At 42.1% G+C, this 26,386-nt stretch overlaps 1 protein-coding gene across 2 annotated transcripts in view; it reads right to left on the bottom strand.

The window, feature by feature from the left end:
- The window catches only part of SCFD2 (sec1 family domain containing 2), a 236,762-nt gene that overhangs the window by 19,572 nt on the left and 190,804 nt on the right, over window positions 1-26,386 (bottom strand). Inside the window, exons 8-9 of one of the 2 annotated variants that reach the window (XM_058192241.1) lie at window positions 11,858-11,977; window positions 526-3,553 (exon numbers count right to left, since the gene is read on the bottom strand). In XM_058192241.1, coding sequence (XP_058048224.1) covers window positions 3,461-3,553; window positions 11,858-11,977 — 213 coding nt within the window. In that variant the 3' untranslated portion in view covers window positions 526-3,460. Of the gene's footprint in view, window positions 1-525; window positions 3,554-11,857; window positions 11,978-26,386 lie in introns of those variants that run through there. The other variant, XM_058192242.1, reaches the window with a different exon arrangement.

Here is a 26,386-nt window from a genome sequence, read left to right as displayed (position 1 = left end):
ACAACTACATAATGTTCTCAAGATTTTAAGATATTCTGAAGATTGTCGGTCATCTGATGCAGTGTTGAATTTTTTTTTCAGATAAATCCAAATTAACTGATCTAAATATGGATTGAAAGTCACTCTGTTTCGGTTCATGTCACTTTTTTGCCAGATGTGGAGCAGGTCTTTCATAGCCGAGCCATATCTCGAGTTGAGGCAGAAGGGGCATTCCACTGTTATATCAATGATCTGCCTTTTTTGATTTAACTAGCCAAATGCTGGGCCATGAGGCTTGTCCCATAAAGCAGAACACGTTTAAAATAAGATAGGCAAACAAAACGTCGATGCCGTTTAACAAAAGGCAACACTGTTCTTTCCCCTTAAGCGGTAACTTATTTATTTTATGTTTCAGAAACATTACCAGGATACAACTTCTTTTATTCTGTGTCATCATTAAATTAAGCAATGTTTTCTCAAGAATTCGTTGTATTTTTCTAACCAGTTGCTAGGCAATGTACATAGAAAAAAAAATGAGGCTGTGTTAGTAAGATTTCTACTGGCTGTGAAGTAAGGAAAAAAAATGTATTACTGGTCGTGTGAAACAAATCATTCATGGGCACAGGTCCGTTGGTTTTTGAGAATGCTACACACCCACCAGCAATTCTCTCGCAAGTATAGATTTCTATACCACAACAGTTGTATAGCTGCTATACAAAGCTACATGCTTCTCAAATGCTTTTCTAACTACACGGTGGCCACTCCCATTATTCAAGAGCTTCTGCTAAAAACCCCATGGACATTACCACTTGGCCACAACTCCCCCAAAAGTCTACCTAGCACAACATATCAAAAACACCAAAGCAGCTGTGGTACCAAGGGCACAGGAGCATCCGTTTGTGTCTGGGTCAAATAAGGCAAGATTAGCAGGCATGACTACCTGGGCAAAGCCTCTCATTTTTAAACATTCCTTGCATGTGGGAAGGAAGAAGGTGTCCATTTTGTTTTTTTCTGGCACCTTCCTCTACTATGGACCATTCCGAATTAGAGGCCAAAACTGTTCTCTACTGGTCAAGGCAATAAAAGATTGTAAGAAGAAACTCTGTGGAATTTTGCATGAACGGAGTGCAGTGCAACCTTACACGAAGTCCCGTATAACTCGGGTCTCCGCAGCCCCCATTTTCGGCCCGTGTTCCAATGCAGTTGTGTACCTGACAAAAGTTGGCCCATGGGGGAATCCTTCATTTAATAAGAGAATTTAGCCTATTAGTTCAATATGACAGATCTGGCCTGGTAACCATGGGGACTGTGTTACCCTTTTCTCTAAGCGCATCAATTAAGTAGTTTTATAGCTCACGCTGGCTTGCCAGCTCATCCACTGATTATGGTCATGAGTAAAATGCTCAAAAGTTGGCCCTTTTCCTCTGAGGCATGTCTCACAAAGTGGCCGTTTCATTTGCTGCAGCCCAATTTAAATCATCTTCAACGGGGGGGGGGCATGAAAAGTCTTTTAAAAAGGGCAGTTTTGCAACAAGCAAAACTGCTGGATTTGGCGACGCTGAAGTCTACTTCAGCTATAGTCTACTGCACTATAAAACGGAAATCAAAAGTTGCTGAAGGCAAATCAACTGTGCAATAGCAATATGAAAAGAAAACCATGTCACAAATCGGCTTGGCCGATGAGGCGCTGCTGCCTAATCTTAAATCATGCCACTTTTTATTCAGAAAATGAACTGCATGGCTCTTTGCTTTGAACATGTAAATACACACTCTCTATACATAAACACACTCTGTGTGTGTGATGTTTAAAGAAATGGATAACAATTTTCCCTCTGTGGATATTTCTCTGAATATCCTATATGGCAGGGTTCTCCAACCTTGGCAACTTTAAGTCTGGAGGACTTCAACTCCCAGAATTCTGAGAGTTGAAGTCCTCCAGGCTTAAACATTTCTAAGGTTGGAGACCCCTGCTATATGGGATAGGCTCCATCCACTAAATACCATCAGACTCTCTTCATACTGAAAACACGCATGTCAGAAACATCAGGCAAACATTTTCTCCCAGACAACAAGAGATTTATGCGAAACACTGGATCTGAAGATGGAAGAGCTAGGAGATGCAGTACCATGAATAAGGACGGTCTTCCCACTTGCAAAGTTAGAATCCTGGGCTTTCATAACAATGCGACGTTCTCTTTAGATTATTTCTGAAGAAACTTCACACATTATTATTATTATTTTTGGGCGAGGCATATTCTGGCCAGGGGTAACTTTGGATTGAACAACATCCGTTACCCACCAAAGAGTCTGGGTTTGTTTTTATTGGAGTATCAAGTTTTAAATAAGGGTTAGGGTATCTGCAGCGCTTCAGAGAAATTTGGAGTGTTGTCTGAGATGACTGGTGGATGGACGCCAGAGCGCATGCTAGATTTTTCTGTTTAAACCAGAGGTCTCCAACCTTGGCAACTTTAAGACTTGTGGACTTCAACCCCCAGAATACCTCAGCCAGCAAAGCTGGCTGAGGAATTCTGGGAGTTGAAGTCCACAAGTCTTAAAGTTGTCAAGTTGGAGACCCCTGATTTAAACAGGGGACTGGTTTTCTCTTTGAAGAATGGAAACTGGGGCTCTTGGGGAAAACCAATTAGCTTCAAACTCTTGCCAATTAACTCTTCCCACAGGGGTGTCTCCTGCCTTGTAACGCGGCTACTAATACGTAATCTAGATGGTGATGACGTGAATAAAAAAAAAAAGGCAAGACCGCAGTAACAACATCACCACAATTGAAACCCCAACCTTTTCAGACTTGTGCACTCACAAAAGGGCAATGCTTGCAATTTCACAACCATCAGTTTTGCTTATTTTGACCCACCCTGTGGATGCTGCTGAATCTTGGCTAGTCTTGGCATTGGCTTCCCCCTCCCCATTCCTATTATTTGTCCAGAAGGGTACATTATCTCACGAGATCATAAAGATATTTCCGATCAAATTTGCCAGTCACACATTTTTGTGTGTGTGTGTGCGTGGCGGGAGCTTTTATCTACCTTGCTAAAGAAAATTCGTGAATAATGGTGTTCAAAGCAAATGTAGCAGAAGCTTTGTCTAAAAATGAAGGCCTGGGTTGCTCTCTTCCATGCTTTTACAATGTTCTTTGAATCTTTACAATGCTCTGATACAGTAATGTCCTGCAACCATCATCGCTGCTAATAAGCTGGAGAGAAAAGGATTTTCAGCTAAAAGCAACCTTTCTGCAAGGACAGGGAGCTCAGCGTGACATCCCTCAAAAACGGCTTTGAAGTAACGACTAAAGTAGGTACTTTTCTTCGCGGACATTGAGCTCATCGCTTTTTCCCCGTCTGAAAAATTTCTCATGTTACGGGCAGTTTCAGAGCATCTCTGTTTTAAAGGAATGTTCCTGAAAGGCAGAAGGCAAGAATTTGGTGCGTTTCCCAGAGGTTGGGCCAGATGCCCGCTTTTGGCCACTTCAGATACCAATGTCTGGCTTGAGACGGTCTGTTGCAAAAAGCCGCTCCAGAATATTATGTGGTGTCAGAAGAGTTGTCGAGAGAACAGTTACCTAGAAAGCAAAAGATATATGCATATATGGATAGGATGACCAGCTTTTGCTGCCTCTGTCAGTGATGGAAACCTTCAGTGATGAGGAGTTGTGGTCCTATGAGCAAATAAACTAATATTGCCTGAGGATACAATTCATAGGCAAACTTTCAATTATCGGAATTGAAAGACTGAAAGAATTTCAATCGTCCTAATTGCTGCAATTCACTAAGTTAGTGGTAGGAAGTTGGACATTACTATTATTATTACTATTATTACTACTATTTACTGTTATCTCTTTTATTCATTAAACATGAAACTCAGTCAACTGATCATTTAAAAATGTGTCACAAATACCATTGATACGGGTTGCTGCCGGCGTCCTAGGTATCAACCAAGTATCCCTTTAAAATATATTACTACTATTATTATTATTTGCACAGTCAGCCAAATGTTCAGACTGTGTTTGGCATTTTTGTCTACCTATCGAGTGCTTACCAAAAACCTGGGATAGGCAGATTTGGATGTTTGATGGTGTTACACATATCATCGCAGGATGGAAGCTGTTCCAAGTAAAGCTGCATTCTGCAATTGACTGATGGCAAATTTGTCAATGCCTATGTTGTTGTTGTTGTTATTATTATTTTTAATGAATTTCACTTACAGTTTCCCCCCATCATGTGCTCAGTGGATGGGAGCCAAGGCTGGCCTTTTCCTATTTGAGTGGAAGCTAATGTTGCTTACTGAATGTGCGTCCAGTGTTGTACAATCTGAATGAAAAAGTACTACTACTACATTCACGTCTGGAGAACTAAAGCGCTTCTGGATTGAAAGGCTTGAACAGTGACCTCACCATTGCCTGGGGGATGCCCAGTTGGGGGCTCCTTACCTGTCCCCATTAAATTGCCAACCAAAGTGGTACCCATTTATCTACTCGCAACTGCCCGTTTTCAAACTGCTGGCTTGGCAGTTGCTGGAGTATGTGATGAGAGCTCACCCCATCCCATGGCAACAACCGGGTCTCGAACGTAAGCCTGCTGATCATCAGCCCGGGGTCCTAACCTTGAGAGCCACCGCATGCCTTGAAAAATTTAACATGTGATTTTCTATGCCAACCTTCCTACTGTTCCAAAAAGGAAATTCCAGGGGAATGATTGCCAATTTGATGTCTTCCTAATGAGCCGACACAAGAATGAAAGATGATGCAAGGGAAGTGCATGACAGAAAGTATGAAATTTGCATAAGTTGTGACAAGAGAGAGACAAAATCCATTGCCGAGGCACTGAACAAATAAACCAGACTTAAAGCCGTACAATGGCAGAGATTTACAAAAATGCCTAAGACAGGTGCCCTTCTAATTTGCATGTATTTAAGAGGGAGAAGGAGACACATCCAGACCAGGGGTGGTATTCACTTACCTTCAGTGGTGGGTTGCCCCCGGTTCGGACTGGTTCTATAGAATTGGTAGTAAACTGGCAGGAGGCTCCACCCATTGATCCAAACGTCATCAAAACTTTTCTGTGTATGTGCGGGCATGATGCGAACTGGTAGTAAAGGTAAGTAGAATCCACCCCTGCTTACCTTCCCTACTGGTTTGCAAACGTGCACGCGCGCGAGCCTCAAAAACATGCACATGCGCAGAGCCTCAAAAGCGTGGAAAAATGGGACGTCATGACGTCAGTGCGGGACATCCTGCAGTCACCCTTACCGGTTTGTCCGAACCGGATAGAACCGGCTGAATACCACCACTGATCCAGACTCGGTTATTATAGCCATTCCAATAAAAGTAATTTTAGTCCTAGGCAGTGTTTGTTTCTTGATTGGGTCAACCGTATAGGGAAGGGCTGTCAAACTCAAGGCCTTTTTGCTTGCAGAGGGCTGCAGGAAGCTGTCGCGGCCAAAAATGGGGCCCGGGAAGTCACGCGTGGCCCTCCCTGAGCTCTGTTTTCACTGGCAGAGGGCTAGCAAAACAAACTAAAAACAAAACAAAAGAAGAAATGTTTGCATTTAAGCATGCAAGAAGGGACCGGAAAGGAGAAAGGGGAAGAGGAAAGACAAAGGAAAAGAAAGGAAGATGGGAAGAGAGCAAGGAAGGAAACACAAGGAAAGAGGGGAAAGAAGAAGAATGGAGAAGGAAGAAGGAAGGAAAAAGAAGGAAAGGAAGGAAGGGGAGGGGATGGGGAATGAAGAAGGGAAGGTGGGTGGAAGGGAGGGAAGAAACGAAAGAAGGAAGGAAGGAAGATTATAACGAGAGGGAGGGTCTGAGGAAAGTCCTGCTTTAGCACTTGGCCACCACAGGTGCTCCCCGACACTAGTGATGTCGAGCTGGCCACGCCCACCCTGGCCACGCCCAGCCAGCCCCCCTGTTGTGGCCCTCAATGAAATCGAATTTGAAACCCCTGGTGTAGGGCTATCAGTGACCAACATAATGGAAGAGACTATCACGGCTAATATCAGATAGTGTTGTGGTCCGTCAGCAGCCTGCGGACTTTGCAATGGAGCCAGAGAGCAATGAGGCTGTGGAAGAGCATGGGCCAGTTCTGGAGGCTGGGGAAGGCCCGGATGAGGGCTCTGCGTCGGAGGCTGAGGTGGGGCCAGGGCCATCGGGGAGTGAGGTGTGGACTCCAGAGCCTCCACAGGCTGACAGTAGTGAGGCAGAGGAACAGGAGAAGCCTGTCCCTACTGCACGCATGAGAAGAACTGCCAGAAGGCAAGAGCAGCTCAAGCAAAGAGGACGACTCGGGAGTAGGGCCAAGAGACGATTGGCCCCTCCCATAAGGCTTAAAAGACCAGCAACAGCATTTGGGCTCTTTGCCGGAAAACAACATTGATAGCTTTGTCTTGTTACATTTTTTCGTATTGGTGTCTTCTCAATTTTTGCCAAGAAAGGTCTTTGGCAGTTTGCCTAATTGGGCCAAGGTTGGTGAAAGGACTGAAGAATTGTGTTGGGAGGAATTTGTTTTAATTTAATTTGGACTTACTCTGAGAATGAGTTAATTCTCAGCTGTTCTAATAAAGTTTGTTTGTTTTTACACTGACTTGAGTTTCCTACTACCTACTTGGGCCTGGGTCACAACAGTTATATGCTTATGTATGTTGAGACTAGACATCTCTTAATTATCATCTAGCCTAACCTACAGAGATACAGAGATACTGTACTACAGACTTCTGATGGTCCCAGACAGTTTTTGCTTCTCTTCAGCGCCAATCTGTTCCATTATTTAGTCAATTCACTGATGAGAATCATCATTCTCTTCCATCCAGGCCCTCGGGGAGGGGGGAGGGGATCTGTCACAGGGTGAGGCTTGCATTGGTGTTTCTCCTTTGACAAGTGTTATCAAGAAATACTTTACATGCAGCTCAAATATTCATGATCAAGATTTTGTTTAGGAAGGCTGCCAGGCTACTAAGTACTTTAGTTGATTAAAGCCCTTTTTAATTGATTAAATTTTATACGTTACCAAATCTCAGTATAAGTCCCTCTTGCGATGTGCATGAATTAATAATCAAAAGTTCCCATTCGCTACTAGAAAGTAAAGCCATATCTAATATTTTTCATCGCAGCGATATACGAAATGGCACAGTAGAATGAAATACTAAAAAATGAAAATGTACTTTGATCTTTCTGATTAAAATTTGCCATGCCGACTGACCCATTAACATTTTCACTGAACAAACTGATTAGAATTTTAACATTAATATGAATTAATATTTCATCTAAGGCACAACTGATACATATGTTCTTAATTATTTATAACTCAGTACCGTTATTACTACAATATTCATAGTCATCATTTCGTCTTTGCAGGATCTTCTGTCTCTGAAATACCAACAACAATTGGGCTCACCCCTTTAAAAAGTTGTATCATAAACATTTACGTTATCAGCATGAATCTGGACCTGATCACTATAATGTGAATTACTGTTTGTTCTACATCTCTATAACCAGTTAAAGTTGGTTCTATTTCAGTCACATTTTGGAAGTAAACTATATCTATCAACAACTGTTTCAGTTCTTGCTAAAAAATACTCCAGAGTTACATATTTAATTTAATTTCTGTTTAAAGCAACATTAGTTAATGGTGGATCCAAATCTTCTTAGCTTTCTGGAGGGCTGTGAAAATCATTTGCCAGGTTATTAGATGAATCGCCATGCAGGCATAGTTTGTATGGTCGGTTCTGTTATATAGTGCCTTGCAGTGGTGGGTTTCAAATTTTTTTACTACCGGTTCTGTGGGTGTGGCATGGCTTGGTGGGCATGACTTGGTGGGCGTGGCTTGGTGGGCATGGCAGGGGAAGGATACTGTAAAATCTCCATTTCCTCCACAATCCAGGAGAAGGTTACTGCAAAATCCCAATTTCCTCCTGATCAGCTGGGATTTGGGAGGCAGAAAATAGATGGGGGCAGAGCCAGTCAGAATTCTTACTACCGGTTCTCCGAACCACTCAAAATTTCCGCTACCGGTTCTCTAGAACTGGTCAGAACATGCTGAAACCCACCTTTGGTGCCTTGCCTATATACAATATCTATATCAATATTAAACTGTTTGCTTAATTGTTTAAAACAGTGGTCACCAACCAGTGGTCCATGGATCACTGGTGGTCCGTGAGAAAATTTTAGTGGTCCACAGGAAAATTATTTGCATTTTTTATATTGCACTAAATACTATTTTTCTTTTTAAAAAATCCATATTAGTGGTCCACAGGATTTAAAATTATGAATTTAGTGGTGACCCCTGGTTTAAAACATCTAGCTATCTAGAAACATCATTTAGCACAGGGAGCAAATATTCGGAGACCTAGAGAAATGCAGCTTTAAATGCAGCGACTTTGAAATAGTTTTGCACGAAAGGCCCATATTTATTTATTTTTGTTTGAATTCTCTCCCCCCCCCACCTCCCATTCAAAGCTCTTAAGCCTCTAGTGCGGCGTTTCTCAATCTTTGCTGATTTGTGGATTTCAAAATTTAAGAATTTCCCAGCCGGCCACGCTGGGGATCCACACTTCTTCAAGTCGCCAAGGGTAAGAAACACAACTGCTCTAATGTGTAACATTAGAGGGTAAAAGCCTCCAAATTCTTTCTCCCACAAGCTGACCCATCACTGGGCAGGGTCAATCCCAAGCAAAGCAACTGTCTGTTCAGTGCCATTCTTTTGTCAAACCTCAATCCCGCTCAACTAGGAATCCCAAAACTTGGCTACGGCCATTTTCTCTCTCATCACCCATTAGACCTCGGCTTATCTTTCGAGCAGGAGTAATACATTGGGAGTTTGGATTAACTTGTCCATCATTCCGCCACAAATTCAAGACCTGCCTTAGACAGCGAAGAAGTTGATTCACTACTCTAAGGAGATAATTGGGAGGTTAAGTGCAAAACACACACACACACACCAAAAGACATGTTATCAGATGAAAATGTGTTTCTAGAGAAGTATTTAAATCTCAGGGACAATTAAATGAGCTCTGAAGTCAAGAATGCCATTAAGAGAGAGGAGGCACTTAATCCAGGCCTGCAGGTACTCGGTGGGCCCTCCTACAATAGCTCCATTATTAACAAACGTGTGGCCAGCGTGCTTTACGATACATTCCATATGTAAAGCGTATTTCCTTTAGGATATAAGGGAGCTTAGGTGGAAAGGAAGGATGGTATCTGTCTGAATTCCTGTTGGCAGCACCGGATTTGGAAGAAAAATGATGGGAAACTATTAGTATCTTTCCATAAGGGAGAAAAAGTTTAGTTGGAACCATTGATTTATGCAGAAAACCTATATATGCAATGAAGTCTTTACAAATATAGAATATTGTAGAACAGAACAGAGTGAGCTGGAAGGGACCTTGGAGGTCTTCTAATCCATCCCCCTGCTCAAGCAGGAGAACCTGTACCAGTGATGCTAACCTTTTTGCCGTTGTGTGCCAAAAGTGGGGAGAGTATGGGGGGGGGGTGTCACGCACACGTGTGCCCACACCCATAATTCAATGCACCCCGCCCCCCCTCGCGCATGCGCGCATGACCCCCCTGCGCTCCCCCCGCTTTTGGCACACGATGGCCTGGTGGGCCCGGTAGGCCCGTTTTCCCCCCTCCCCAGGCTCCAGAGACTTTCTTGGAGCCTGGGAGGTGAACGATATCCCGACCCCGCGGAAGCCAGAAACGGCCTGTTTGCTGACTTCTGGTGGGCCTGGAAGGCCCGAAAATCAGCTGGAGCTGAACTAGGGCAACGCTGGCATGCCCACCGATATGGCTCCGCATGCCACCTGTGGCACACATGCCATAGGTTCGCCATCACGGACCTATACCATTTTAGATTCTAGATTCTTTTTAAAAACATCCAGTGATAGAGCACCCATGGTTTCTGGAGGCAAGCTGTTCCACTGGTTAATTGTCCTCACTGTTAGGAAGTTTCTCCTTAATTCCAGTTTCCAACCATTGTTTCTTGTCCTGCCCTCTGGTGCTTTGGAGAATAATTTGACCCCCTCTTCTTTTGTGGCAGCCCTTCAAATACTGGAATACTGCTATCATGTCACCCCTATTTCTTCTTTTCTTTAGACTAGCCAAACCCAAATCCTGCTTATCCGTTCTTCCTATGTTTTTAGTGTTGTGTCTTGCTCGCTCCCCCTGCTGCAGCCGGGCCCCTCTTATCTCCTGCCGGACGCTGATAGTTCGGAAGAATGTCCTGGCATGCCTCCAGGCCCCAGCCCTGGCACCATGCCCGGACAGGCCGAGCAAGACGAAGGGCCTGACGTGCCTTCAGCCCCCAGTCCTGGCACCATGCCCAGGCAAACGGAGCAACTAAACCCCTCCCCCACAGCATGTGAGCCTGAAGAATGTGAGGCCAGTCATGAGCTAGGATTGCCAACAGCTGGAGGCTGGAGAGATCCTCGCTTCCGGAGAGTTGAGAGGCGACGTCAGCAAAAGGAAGGGAGGGCAGGCCTGGATAAGTGCTGAGTCATGGAGCCACACCCCATGGCCTATATAAAGGATCTGCTTTCTGGCATTCTCTGAGTCAGGCAAAGTCTAACTTGGATTGCTGAAGTCACTTCCTGGTCTCCTGCCTGCCTTGAGAACTCTGATAGGCAGAGCTGCAGAGGCACGCTTGATACGGACTTCCCCGACCCGGCCGTCAGCGGAGGAGTGGGACACGACATTTAGTCTCCGGGCCTTTGGTCATCTTAGATGCTCTTTTCTGAACTTTTCCCAAAGTCTCAACCCCTTTTTTGTAGTATGGTGACCAAAATTGGGGGCAGTATTCCAGGTGCGGTCTTACTAGGGGTTTTATAAAGTGGTACTAGTATTTCTCGTGATGTTGATTCTATGCCTGTTTATACAACCCAGGACTCTATTAGCTCTTTTGGCTGCTTATATACTTACATCTAAGTATATAAGATATATGAGAAAAATGGTGGACAATCCACACCCAGAAGCTTGAAAGACAGCCCCACAATGCTGACTCCAAATTCTCCAGAAATTATCCAGCTCACAAGTCCCTGAGGGCAGATGAATAACTTCCAAAGAGTTCAAAAGCCTTAATGTACTTTGATGACTTTAGACTCTTCCCTTCAGGAGGTTTCATGAATTACTTGGCTTCCAAATCTGACAACCCGTGACTTCCTATATTAATCTTAGAGGATTCTGAACTTCTGCTGTGAAGGTTTGCTTCAAAAAACGTCCCACAAGGAAGCTGAACTGCATTACAGACTTTCCAGTATTACTGAAAAAACTTTCCTTCTGATCTCATTACCCATCCGAATGAAGTGGGCATTTCTTAATCCCTTCAATCTTCCTCTATCTGGCAACAGTACAACTGGATTGTCTAGAGCAGGGATCTCCAACCTTGGCACCACCTTTAAAGCGCTCCATGGCTTAGGACCCGGGTACTTACAAGACCGCCTGCTGTTACCTTATGCCTCCCACCGACCCGTACGCTCTCACAGAGAGGGTCTCCTCAGGGTGCCGTCCGCCAAACAGTGTCGGCTGGCGGCCCCCAGGAGCAGGGCCTTCTCTGTGGGGGCACCGACGCTCTGGAATGAACTTCCCCCTGGCTTACGTCAAGTGCCTGATCTTCGGACCTTCCGTCGTGAGCTCAAAACACACCTATTTATTCAAGCGGGACTGGCATAATAGTGTTAAATTTTAATTCGGGGTTTTATTAATATTTTTAAAACTTTAGAACTAAATTTTAATTATCAGCCTTTTTGTAATTTGCTAGGTTTTAAATGTTTTAAATCTATATATATTTCGTGTTTTATCTTGGCTGTACACCGCCCTGAGTCCTTCGGGAGAAGGGCGGTATAAAAATTTAATAAAATAAATAAATAAAATAAATAATACCTCTACTCCAGGCTTGTGCGCTGCGACAAGATCCTTTATCATTCGGACTTCAGATACTGTTACACCACCAACCATGAAGATAACCAGGATAGGATGATCGCTTGGGTGGGGTCGGCTCACCTGATCAAGAAAGAGAATAAACGTTTATGGAATCTGATCTTTAACCCTACAGAAGCATCTTCTCTGGGCTGGTGAGGTACTCCAAAAAAAGAACTGAAAGCAACATATCTCCTTTAAAACAGCCTGCGGGGCAGAGGAGACGAACTAAGGACTTCATCCCATCACTACCGCCATGTTCCTCTCTGTTCAAGATAATGCCTTCCTGCTATAATTACTAGGCACGAATTTCAGAACAAGGCTATTCTGTTAATAGCACAAAATGTTTCTTTCTTTTTTTTCTTTCCCTCATCTTTTATTAAGAGTTCCCAGAGTTAGCAATGTATCTTCTTTAACCTTGATCAAACAAACCAACTTTAAATTCCCTGTTTTTAGCAATCTTAATATATATTTTTTTCTCATTGCTAATTTTGCAGCCTTCGTCCTAAGATTGCGGGCCAGGTCTAAAGAAGAACGATGCTATTCTTCATAGTTAACTCGTTTTAATTCTTCTCCAGCATGGTGAGGAAAAGTAAATAACACAAGTAAGCAAATGTGGTTTGCTTGTTGACCTGTTTCCTTGTTCAACTTTCTTCAGTGAAAAATATGATGTTTATCAAAAGACTTTCTGATTTCTATACAGTATAATACTTCTGCATTACAGCTACTGTAAAATATTGATTTTTTTTAAAAAAAGAACATTAATATTGTCTTGCTATAAAGCTACAGAGCAAACTAAAGCTAAATACACCTAATAATCATCTTGTTGCCTGTTACTAATAATACTGCCTAATATTATTCATTTTGCTGCTAACATTTCCATGATGTAATAAATAAATAGGTTTGATCTTGTAGTTTGGACTGCTTTGTCTCAGATTTTGACAGCTAACGCTAAACTCATGGGAGCGGAATCAGAATCTTAATAAAGTTATGTACCAGAACTAAAATGGCTTCAGAGGACAATTATGTTAGAACCGGCTGCAGGAAACCAGATCAGATATAGATTTGTTGCATGTTCCTGATAAGATGATAAACAACAACTGCTCTCATTTCTAAAGTGGGAATAACTGTGACCTATTTACAAGGTTTATTAAAAGATGGTAATGTGCTAAAACACACCGGTTAAAATCCAATGCAGACCTACATGCATGTCAGTTTATTGATTTTAAAGGGCTTGTCTGTGCAAAAAGTGTGACAAAGAGAAAAATATAATTACAGTTTTTTTTATTTGAATTTATATCCCGCCCTTCTCCGAAGACTCAGGGCGGCTTACATTGTGTAAGGCAATAGTCTCATCCTATTTGTATATTTATATACAAAGTCAACTTATTGCCCCCCCAACAATCTGGGTCCTCATTTTACCTACCTTATAAAGGATGGAAGGCTGAGTCAACCTTGGGCCTGGTGGGACTAGAACCTGCAGTAATTGCAGGCAGCTGTGTGTTAATAACAGGCTGCATTAGCCTGGTGAGCCACTTCCCAGCCACTTCCCATTAGCTTGGTGAGCCACTTCCCAGTCAAGGTGGGTTTTTGTTTGTTTGTAGCAGACTGTTGATATTTCAAGAATGTGGCAATTAACCCATTTTACAGATGAGATCGTTTTATTCTGGCATTGTTGAGCCTTTCCAGGCCAAGTGGGAAAAAAATTCCTCTTGAAACCTTCTCGTAAGCTCAAGATTCAGAAAAAAAGGCAAAATGATAAAAAAATCCTTGCCTTTGCAGCAAAATAATCCCTTATTTTGAGGATAAATGCCTATATTTTAAGAACTCTCAGTCATTCCCCTCAGAATGATACACATCAGACCTATTTGACACTGAGGTATCGGTTTGAAGTTGGTGTCGCCTCCTTTCTTATCCCTTATCTATTCTTTCCTTCTTTCTCTTGGGCGTTCAGGAGATGATGAATAATTAGGCATTTGAACGATAGACTGTATGAACAGATAACACGTCACTTATTTCTCTTGAAAGAAATCAATCGACAACATCTTTCCTTCCCTCTGTTTAATCATAAAGCGACTGTCAAAAGGGTTTACACGCAGCTACTAGAAATGGCTGCATATATCCATAAGACCACCAATAGAGAGAGAGACCAAACATCTAAAACTACCATATGGTGGTCATCTGGAGCAGGGCTCTCCAACCTTGGCAACTTGAAGACTTGTGGACTTCAACTCCCAGAGTCCCTCAGCCAGCAAAGCTGGCTGAGGAACTCTGGGAGTTGAAGTCCACAAGTCTTCAAGTTGCCACGGTTGGAGACCCCTGATCTGGAGTATGGCCACCAGATTTGGTAGCCCAAAATTATATCTCCCACCCTTTTTACTCTGTACAAGATTCTACTGCATCTCTAAATTGTCTGCCTCCACACATTCTCTTAGCTTTTTGGACTCCTTCCTCATAAGGAAATGGGAGGTTAATCCTTGATTTGCATTCTAACCAAACAACAAATGTGTCTCATCACATCCTCGTGCTTGCCTCTATGATACTGCTAGAGACCTAATGCACACATAATTTGGAACACACATTCCAAAGCACCAGAAGGTAAGACAAATGTTGTGACCCAGGCCCAAGTAGGTAGTAGGAAACTCAATCAGTGTAAAAACATACAAACTTTATTCGAACAGCTGAGAATTACTTCATTCAAGTTCAACTAGATTTAGTTCAACTAAATTAAAGCAAATTCCTCCCAACACAAATTCCTCAGTCTTATCACCAACCTTGGTCCAATTAGGCAAACTGCCAAAGGCCTTTCTTTCAAAAGACAAAATAAATACAAAATATGATACAAAATAAATGCAAGAAGACGAAGCTATCAACGTTGTTTTCCGGCAAAGAGCCCAAACGCCGTTGCTGGTCTTTTAAGCCTTATGAGAGGGGCCAATCATCTCTTGGCCCTACTCCCGAGTCGTCCTCTTTGCTTGAGCTGCTCTTGCCTTCTGGCAGCTCTTCTCACGCGTGCACTAGGAACAGGCTCCTCCTGTGACTCTGCCTCACTACTGTCAGCCTCTGGAGGCTCTGGAGTCCACACCTCACTCCCGAGCCTCCAGGACTGACCTACGCTCTTCCTCAGCCTCATCGCTGTCTGATTCCGTTGCCAGCTCTGCAGGCTGCTGGTGGACCACAACAACAAGAAACAATGGATGGAAACTGATCAAGGAGACAAGCAACCTGGAGTTAAGGAGAAACTTCCTAACAGTGAGGACAATTAACCAGTGGAACGGCTTGCCACCAGAAATTGTGGGTGATCCAACACTGGAGATTTTAAAAAAGAGATTGGACAACCGTTATCAACTTTGCTGTTTTTCTCTGTACACTTTCTAGGGTCTCAGCTTGCCTTCAAATGTTGTAGGGGCTTCACCACTGGAGGTTTTTAAGAAAAGAATGGACAGCCACCTTTCTGAAATGCTATAGGGCTGGGATGGCGAACCTATGGCATGGAGCCCTCTCTGCGGGCACGCGAGCCGTTGCCCAGCTCAGCTCCACTGTGCATGCGTGTATGCTTCCCGCCGGCCAGCTGATTTTAGGATCTCTGCCCTACAAGCGGGAGATGAGCGGACATGCGCGGCAGGAGAAGGTTCTGAATACTTATGCCAATGTGCTATTCCAGTTTCTTTTTTTTCTTTTTAATAAATTTACAGATCTTTGTAAAAGTCTGTTTTCACTTTGTCATTATGGGGTACAGAGTGTAGACTAATGAGAAAAAATGAACTGTAGAATCAGGCTGCAGCATGACAAAATTGACAAAAGTGAAGGGGTCTGAATACTTTCTGAATATATTGTAAATGTATTAGAAACATACATGACTATGTTTGCATTAGATATGTATATGTATATGTATATATTTGTTTTCGTAAGTTTTCACGGGTATAGGTATGTAGGTCTTGGCATATTCGGGTCTTTTCCCGTGTAAGGTTGAGAGTATCTTGGCGATGTTTTGATGAGGTCTCACTCATCATCTTCAGGCTGGTGCTTTCGGCTTTGTGCTTGTGCGGGCAAAGCATGGTCGGAGCTGCTGTCTCTCTATAGCCAACTAATCTGCAAACACCCACTCTATCTACCAATCAAAATGCAACCACACAGTCAACCAACCCGCTTACAGCAACACTCCCCACCTCCCCACCAATATTTATAGAGAGACGGCAGCTCCGACCATGCTTTGCTCGCATAAGCATGAAGCCGAAAGCACCAGCCTGAAGATGATGAGTGAGACCTCGGGTTCTGGAGAACCGGTAACAGAAATTTTGATTAGTTCGGAGAACCGGCAAATACCACCTTTGGCTGGTGGGAACGGAGATTTTGCAATATCCTTCCCCCAGGAGTGAGGAGGGAATGGAGATATTGCAGTATCCTTCCCCTGCCACGCCCACCACATCCACCAAGCCACGCCCACAGAACCGTTAGTAAAAAATGTGAATTTCACCACTGTTTGTGTGTATGTATGTATGTATGTATGTATGTATTTGTACACACACACACACACACACACACACACAAAAATGACAATGTGTTTTGTTGTATTTTTTTACTTTTTTATTAGAGCACTTTTTTCTTCTTTTTGACAATGTATCACTATCGTTTTTATGTTTTGTGTTTCTTTTCTTTTTGTTATTGATTAAAAATCAATTAAAGATAAATAAAAATGCATCCAAGTTAGTTTATGTATGAAGAATCCCCAAGACAATACATCTTTTTTAGACTATGTTCCAATTCGGTCTGCACTGGAAAATGCAATGTTATCAGAGGGTTACATCAACTGAGTTGACCACACAATGGTTTTACTTCACCCCGTAATGACACAATTACAAAAGGCCGCACTACTTGGATCCATACATATAATGCATCGCAACATCTGCTTCTGTGCTGAGTACGCATGAAATAAAGATACCTATAATTGGGATAATATTAATACTTGTAGACTAGTACCACTACATGATAGCTCAGGCTGTTAGAAGCCTGTTATTAGAACACAGCAGCCTGCAATTACTGCAGGTTCAAGCCCAGCCCAGGGTTGACTCAGCCTTCCATCCTTTATAAAGTAGGTAAAATGAGGACCCAGATTGTTGGGGGGGCAATAAGTTGACTTTGTAAAAATATACAAATAGAATGAGACTATTGCCTTATACACTGTAAGCCGCCCTGAGTCTTCGGAGAAGGGCGGGGTATAAATGTAAATAATAAAAAAAAAACTTTTGAGATTTTGTACTCTTAATAGGATTTTGTACTCTTATAAGAGCCGAGGTGGCGCAGTGGTTAGAGTGCAGCATTGCAGGCTACTTCAATTGATTGCTAGATGCAATTCGGCAGTTCCAATCTCACAGGCTCAAGGTTGACTCAGCCTTCCATCCTTCTGAGGTCGGTAAATTGAGGACCCAGATTGCTGGGGGGCAATAGGCTGACTCTGTAAACTGCTTAGAGAGAGCTGTAAAAGCACTATGAAGCAGTATATAAGTCTAAGTGCTATTGCTATTATTACCATTGTTTATCTGGAGAGTAAATCACAAAAAAAAAACCCCAAAATCCAATCTCTAGAGGTGCATTTGAAGTTAATATCAAATATGACAAGGATGTAACTATTTAAATCTTATTTTCTTTTAAATAACTTTCCGGATTATATGCCCAGCTGCAGATGTATGTTCCAAACCTAACAAACTCAGAAACATGTCCTAGTTAGATTAATGAATTGCTCTTAATTTAGATCCAGGATTCCTCTATTAACACACTAACAAAATTTATCTAGCAGACTGTCTTGAGAGAATACACATAGTTTTTGACCTACATACTAAATGGAAGTTAGAGCCTTCTGAATTCAAACAAAGATTCTGGATTTTTTTTTTTACTTGGGTCATTCCCCACCAATGGCATATAGTATTTTCTTAAATTGCCAATCTTCACTGTTCAAAATTACATTGGGAGGAAATGGGAGGTACTTAGCTACCTACCTTTATAGAAAGTAAGATTCTTCCCCAGTCTAACGAGAATTTCTGAGGACAGAAATATCCTCAACCAAAGGATAACTCAATTAAGTTGCCTTTTTAAATCCTTAGAGTCCAATTCAGCTCCCAGGTTCTTAAAATGAAGTCTTTCTGAATCTTTTACTCATGGTCCCTATGGGAACTGATGATGAGGCTGTCTTAACTAATACAAGAGGAATGTCCAGAGGTCAGGATGTGGATTTCTCTCATACTATTACGTTAGGTTTCATATCACGCTAATGATGGCTGGCTTGTGGTATGAAGATGCTGCAGGTATTTAATGAGGTGAAGGCCTTAGTTATACACAGCTGTACAGGAACTGTTGTGGCTGCTATTATTGGTAGATCTTGGAGAGACTTCAAAAAGTCCCTCAAGAAATCTCAGATATCAACTTCTGGAAAATCATGTTGTGTAAGCATATTAATAAACCACATTGAATGCAATGAGGATCTCTTTTAAATACATTTTCCTTTTTAAAATAAATATGAATTTATAAATTACTAAATTCATAATTCATTCGTTATTAAATTCAAATTCGTTCATAAAGGCTACCGCAGCAGATTGCATTAGACATCCCAACAGTGATATTTATATATGGTTAAAAGGGGGGGAGGGTTAGGTTACCAAATGAAAAGGCAGGAATGCATATATTATTTAATTGACTGATGGATGGTCATACTAGCATAGCATAGCATAGCATAGCATAGCATAGCATAGCATAGCATAGCATAGCATAGCATAGCATAGCATAGCATAGCATAGCATAGAATTGAATTTTTATTGGTCAAGTGTGATTGGACACACAAGGAATTTGTCTTGGTGCATATGCTCTCAGTGTACATAAAAGAAAAGATACGTTCATCAAGAATCGTAAGTTACAACACTTAATGATAGTCATAGGGTACAAATAAACAATCAGGAAACAATCAATATCAATATAAATCGTAAGGATACAAGCAGCAAAGTTACAATCATACAGTCCTACGTGGAAGGAGATGGGTGATGGGAATGATGAGAAGATTAATAGTAGTGCAGACGTAGTAAATAATTTGACAGTGTTGAGGGAATTATTTGTTTAGCTGAGTGATGGCGTTCGGGGAAAAACTGTTCTTGTGTCTAGTTGTTCTGGTGTGCAGTGCTCTGTAGCGTCGTTTTGAGAGTAGGAGTTGAAACAGTTTATGTCCCGGATGTGAGGGGTAAATATTTTCCCAGCCCTCTTTTTGACTCGTGCAGTATACAGGTCCTCAATGGAAGGCAGGTTGGTAGCCATTGTTTTTCCTGCAGTTCTAATTATCCTCTGATGTCTGTGTCTGTGTCTGTCTTGTTGGGTTGCAGAACTAAACCAGACAGTTATAGAGGTGCATAGAAGCTAGTTTAACACTAAAATAGGTTTGCATCTAAATGTATTACCCAAGTCTTCCTCCTTCTCCATGTGTACAATGCAGAAGTTTCCATGCAGAGCAGTGAAATCAGTTTTTCAGTGGCAATAGCAATAGCAACTAGGCTTATATATTGCCCCAAAGTGCTTTACAACATTCACCGGGCAGTTTATGTCAACAGAATATAAAAATTTAATAAATAAATAAATAAATAAATAAATAAAGAATGCCCTCAACAGTCTGGATCCTCATTTTACTGACCTTGGAAGGATGAAAGGCTGAGTCAACTTGGAGCCAGTCAGAATCGAACTCCTGGCAGTGAGCAAACAATACACAGACGCATGTGTGGAGATGTCAGTACCGATTTTGGGTTCGGTTCCTTAGAGAAAGGTCAGAATTAAAACACAGCGAATCTGGAAATAGAAGTGTGGCTACAAGCTTCGATGCAGAACAGAAAGCTCTGCAGCTTTAGAACAGACTTGTCCGATCATACCCAATTCTACCTAAATTCTGTTCACAACCGTGGCTTTAGTGATAGTATTGGACATTCACTACTGCTCATTGTTGCAGTTACATCATTTAAGGTTGAGTTTCCATTTGACACTTGTCATAAATATCTTTAATGATGTGATTCTTCTTCTTCTTCCTCTTCCTCCTCTTCTTCTTCCTCTTCCTCCTCTTCTTCCTCTTCCTCTTCTTCTTCTTCTCCTTCTTCCTCCTCCTCCTCCTCCTTCTCCTCCTCCTCCTCTGTTGTTTTTGCATTCCAAATTAACCCATTGACGTATGAAGGCTCCTTCCTTGGTTATGGTTTCTAATCTACCAAGCTGGTCCTGTGGGCTGATAAATTATCAACTGGCTTCTGTGCAACATTCTTATTATCCTGAATCAATAAACTGCAGGATGAAGCTCTCATCGTTAAAAATTATGGGCTACAATCTACCATGGCTGGTGTAATGTGAGATGGTAAAATGGATAGAATATGTACATGTATATGTTTGCATAAAGCAATAGGAATAGCACTTAAGACTTATATACCGCTTCACAGTCCTTTACAGCCCTCTCTAAGCGGTTTACAGAGTCAGCCTATTGCCCCCAACAGTCTGGGTTCTCATTTTACCAACCTGGGAAGAATGGAAGGCTGAGTCAACCTTGAGTCTGGTGAGAGTCTAACTGGCAAATTGCAGGCAGCCGGCAGTCAGCAGAAGTAGCCTGCACTACTGCATTTTAACCACTGCGCCACTGTGACTCTTATATATATATATAATATATTATGTATAATGTATATTATATATGATTTATATTGATATTGATTGTTCCTGATTGCTTATTTGTACCCTATGCTTATCATTAAGTGTTGTATTAAGCCTTGTGTGCAACCAAAACAATCTGGAACTGAACACACTCAAAACCGTAGAAATGGTGGTAGACTTTAGGAGAAACCCTTCCATACTCCCACCTCTCACAATACTAGACAACACAGTATCAACAGTAGAAACCTTCAAATTTCTAGGTTCTATCATATTGCAAGATCTAAAATGGACAGCTAACATCAAAAACATCATTAAAAAAGGACAACAAAGAAGGTTCTTTCTGGGCCAACTCAGTAAGCTCAAACTGCCCAAGGAGCTGCTGATTCAGTTCTACAGAGGAATTATTGAGTCTGTCATTTGCACCTCTATAACTGTCTGGTTCGGTTCTGCAACCCAACAAGAAAAACACAGACTTCAGAGGATAATTAGAACTGCAGAAAAAATAATTGCTACCAACCTGCCTTCCATTGAGGACCTGTATACTGCACGAATCAAGAAGAGGGCCGTGAAAATATTTGCAGATCCCTCGCATCCTGGACATAAACTGTTTCAACTCCTACCCTCAAAACGACGCTATAGAGCACTGCACACCAGAACAACTAGACACAAGAACAGTTTTTCCCCGAAGGCCATCACTCTGCTAAACAAATAATTCCATCAACACTGTCAAACTATTTACTGAATCTGCACTACTATTAATCGTCTCATAGTTCCCATCACCAATCTCTTTCCACTTATGACTGTATGACTATAACTTGTTGCTGGCAATCCTTATGATTTATATTGATATATTGACCATCAATTGTGTTGTAAATATTGTACCTTGATGAACGTATCTTTTCTTTTATGTACACTGAGAGCATATGCACCAAGACAAATTCCTTGTGTGTCCAATCACACTTGGCCAATAAAAATTCTATTCTATTCTATTCTATCATTAAGTGTTAAATTGTATCCTATGACCATCATTTGTGTTGTAAATGTTGTACCTTGATGAAGGTATCTTTTGTTTTTCTTTATGTACACTGAGAGTATATGTACCAAGACAAATTCCTTGTGTGTCCAATCACACTTGGCCAATAAAAATTCTATTCTATTCTATTCTATTCTATTCTATTCTATTCTATTCTATTCTATTCTATTCTATAAATAATAATAATAATAATAATAATAATAATAATAATAATAATAATAATAATAATATCAGAGTTGGAAGGGACCTTGGAGGTCTTCTAGTCCAACCCCCTGCCCAGGCAGGAAACCCTACACCATTTCAGACAAATGTCTATCCAACATTTTCTTAAAAATTTCCAGTGTTGCAGCGTTCACAACTTCTGGAGACAAGTTGTTCCACTTATTAATTGTTTTAACTGTCAGGCAATTTCTCCTTAGTTCTAAGTTGCTTCTCTCCTTGATCAGTTTCCACCCATTGCTTCTTGTTCTACCCTCAGGTGCTTTGGAGAATAGCTTGGCTCCCTCTTCTTTGTGGCAGCCCCTGAGATATTGGAACACTGCTATCATGTCTGCCCTCGTCCTTCTTTTCATTAAACTAGGCATACCGAGTTCCTGCAACCGTTCTTCATATGTTTTATCCTCCAGTCCCCTAATCATCTTTGTTGCTCTTCTCTGCACTACACACACACACACACACACACATACACACACACACATATGCAATCCCCTGAAAGTTTCTTCCTGATGAATTTTCTTCCAGCACAAGAAATGATATAGCAGATATAGCATTCAGTCATTTTAATGGGGCATACTACCAAATAATATGTGTTTCTTGTTTCTAGCATTATGCTCAAAAGCTGTCTACACATATGTTCTGTTCTACTCTATGCTAAAATAAATATTTGATTGATTGATTAATTGATTAATACAGTTATAATCCCCACCACTGAATTAGAAAATCTCATGATTCAACATTATCTTGTTAGTTGTGAAAATATGCATAAGAAATTAGATTTCCTTTAAAACCAAGTGAAAAGAGAAATGTAGGCAGATGCCATCTAGAATAAGTTACTGAAGCAACTTCATTTCCCGATATAGTGAGTTTTGGGATTATGCATTTTCCCCATCTTTTCTTCTGACATTACTATGAGAGAGTTTGTGTGTGCGTGTATGCGTATGTGCGCATGTGTGCACATGTGTAACAAGAGACTGGATAGCCATTTGTCCAGAATGGTATAATCTCTCCTGCTTGTGCAAGAGATCCATGACTTCCAACTCTGTTATTTTGTTTTTGTTATGTTAAAATACCCTCTTATTTCCATCCATAGATGGATGGATGATAGGTAGGTAGGTAGGTAGATAGATAGATGATAGATAGATAGATAGATAGATAGATAGATAGATAGATAGATAGATAGGTAGATGATAGATAGATAGGTAGATGATAGATAGGTAGATGATAGATAGATAAATAGATAGATATAGATAGATAGATAGATAGATAGATAGATAGATAGATAGATAGATAGATAGATAGATAGATAGACAGACAGATATGGATGGATGATAGGTAGGTAGGTAGGGAGAGAGAGAGAGAGAAAGAGAGAGAGAGAGAGAGAGGGATGGATGATAGGTAGGTAGGTAGATGGATGGATGATAGGTAGGTAGGTAGGTAGATAGATGATAGAGATAGATAGATGGATGGATGGATGGATGATAGGTAGGTAGAGAGAGAAAGATAGATAGATAAATAGATAGATAGGTAGATGATAGATAAATAGATAGATAGAGATAGATAGATAGATAGATAGATAGATAGATAGATAGATAGATAGATAGATAGATAGATAGATAGACAGACAGATATGGATGGATGATAGGTAGGTAGGTAGGGAGAGAGAGAGAGAAAGAGAGAGAGAGAGAGAGGGATGGATGATAGGTAGGTAGGTAGATGGATGGATGATAGGTAGGTAGGTAGGTAGATAGATGATAGAGATAGATAGATAGATGGATGGATGGATGGATTAAGTAGGTAGGGAGAGAAAGAGAGTGAGTGAGTGAAAAGGATGGATGGCTGGATGGATGATAGGTAGGTAGTTAGTTAGATAGGTAGATGATAGATATAGATAGATAGAGACAGATAGATAGATAGATATACAGACAGACAGAAAGACAGACATCATAGATACCAATTTTGAATGTCATGTGGGCTTGATTTAGGAAAGTATGTGCCTCGTAATGGGAAAAATATTTCTGCAAATCCATTATAAGACTACAAAATTTACATAGCAAGCCTGTGTGGTTCAAACACAGGAATGACGTTTTGTGCTGAAGTTTTTATACACATTAGCAATTCCTGAGTAATTCAAGCTGTTTCACATGTGATGGCTGGCAATGATAGTAACTAAGGAAGAAGGGAGAGGTTAAAGAAAAAAAAAAAGGAATTTTTTCTCCCTCTGCAGCATCTTACATTGGATAAGGAGCATGACTGAGTGCTCCCCACTGTGAGAGCGAAGGGACCACGAAAAAGATTTTATACACCAGCTAGGTTCGCACGTTGCATTAAGCCAGGTGTTGTGACCCAGGCCCAAGTAAGTAGTAGAAAACTCAGTCAGTGAAAAAACAAACAAACTTTATTAGAATAGCTAAGAATTAACTCATTCTCAGCGTAGTCCAACTAAATTAAAGCAAATTCCTCCCAACACAAATTCCTCAGTCCTATCACCAACCTTGGTCCAATTAGGCAAACTGCCAAAGACCTTTCTTGGCAAAAGTTCACAAGACACCGATACAAAACAAATGCAACAAGACAAAGCTATCAACATTGTTTTCCAGCAGAGAGCCCAAACGCCGTTGCTGGTCTTTTAAGCCTTATGGGAGGGACCAATCATCTCTTGGCCCTACTCTTGAGACGTCCTCTTTGCTTGAGCTGCTCTTGCCTTCTGGCAGCTCTTCTCATGCGTGCATTAGGAAGAGGCTCCTCCTGTTCCTCTGCCTCACTACTGCCAGCCTCTGGAGGCTCTGGAGTCCACACATCACTCTCCGATGGCCCTGGCCCCACCTCAGCCTCTGATGCAGAGCCCTCATCCGGACCTTCCCCAGCCTCCAGGACTGGCCCATATTCTTCCTCAGCCTCATCGCTGTCTGACTCCATTGCCAGCTCCGCAGGCTGCTGGCGGACCACAGCACCAGGGTTTGGCAACTCACTGCCCAATGAGGTATTGCAAAGAGTCATTCTTGCAATTCTCAAAACAGCCTTGGATCACGCTACTAAAATCCAACGTTGAATTTTTGATCGCTTTTAGGGTCATGGTTTTTATATACATCTGGCCCAAATCAGAAGGAGAGCATTAAGCCACTGCTGGCTTTCCGCCATGAATTTCGCCCCTTAAAAAAAACTCCCCACCTTTCCTGAAAAAGGGTCGAAGAGAAATTGTGGCATGACTTCAGCATTACGAGTCTAAGCACAAAAAGTGTTTGCTTCGCTTCGGGTTTAACGTGTGTATGAATTGTCCAACTGCTTTATGGCTGGAAGAAGCCAATGAAGAGTTGGGTTTGCCTTGCATCCCTTCCCCCTTAAGCTGCAGAGCGGTCTCTCAAAAACATTTTCCTTCTGGCAACACAAGCTGCATTTTCAAGGCTGCCCTCACCACGGAGCCTGTCTGCCCTTCACCAGGGAACTCTTGAGTCAGAACCTGGCTATTCCCTTCTTGGCTAGCTTGCAAAGAGGAGAGGGCCAGTGGTGGGATTCAGCCGGTTCGGGCGAACCGGTAGTTAAATTGCTGGCTGGCCCCTCCCCTCCCTGCCTCTTCCAGGAGTCCTCATGTGCCCCATTTTGGCTTCTGGGTAAATGCAGGGAGGCCTACTAGGCACAAAATGGGGTGTGGGAGTGCGGTGTGGCCCACCCGTGGCCTGTTTTTGCTCCCAGGAGGCTGCAGGGGGGCCTACTAGGCCCAAAATGGGGTGTGGGAGGGGCGGCCGAGTGCTGCCTGTCCTGTGGCCACGCCCACCATGGCCACGCCCACCCAGCCGGTCATTAGGGCAGAGAACCGGTTGCTAAATTGTTTGAATCCCACCACTGGAGAGGGCACCTATAAAAGGAGACAGCAGGGACTGGCGGAAGAGTGGTCTGTTGCGGACGGGTCTGTGACGATTCGCCACAGCCAACTTGCCGCGGTGGAATGGAATCATTCGAGGAAGGATGCAAAAGGATGGCCAGAATGAAATGTGAGTGACAAACATTCAAAATATTTTTAAATTTATTTTGAATAATTAAAGTGAATTGTTAAATTGTCCTGTGGCGAGTTGGCCGGGGACGTAGCAAGTTGTCCCATTCTGGTTGTGAATATTGTCAGAGGAAATGGTCTAGGCCAGGGGTCTCCAACCTTGGTCCCTTTAAGACTTGTGGACTTCAACTCCCAGAGTTCCTCAGCCAGCTTTGCTGGCTGAGGGACTCTGGGAGTTGAAGTCCACAAGTCTTAAAGGGACCAAGGTTGGAGACCCCTGGTCTAGGCTCAAGTCCCAAGACGGCCTTAAACCCATCAAACTAACGCCAGATTTTCTTCAATGGGGAACCTTTTGAAAGTGCTGTCATGGATGCCCCTGGCAGAGAGAGTGTTATCCAAGGCAGGCTTGGATAACATGGTACAGCTTGTTCTTGGAATTGAGAGCGCCCCCTAGCGATTACAGAAGGGTTCACATTTCATTTTTATCCAGGCCTTTAATATTTTTGTTCTATAGGTCTGCACGTGGGCTGCACAGTGCCTTAGAAAAATGGAATGCACATGGATGGATTCCAAATCAGATATTTTTTCCTCACGG

The sequence above is a fragment of the Ahaetulla prasina genome, chromosome 8 (genome assembly GCF_028640845.1).
Source record: "Ahaetulla prasina isolate Xishuangbanna chromosome 8, ASM2864084v1, whole genome shotgun sequence".
Lineage (NCBI taxonomy): Eukaryota > Metazoa > Chordata > Lepidosauria > Squamata > Colubridae > Ahaetulla > Ahaetulla prasina.
The sequence above is the reverse complement of the archived record's forward strand: the minus strand, read 5'-3'. Positions and strand labels throughout refer to the sequence as shown.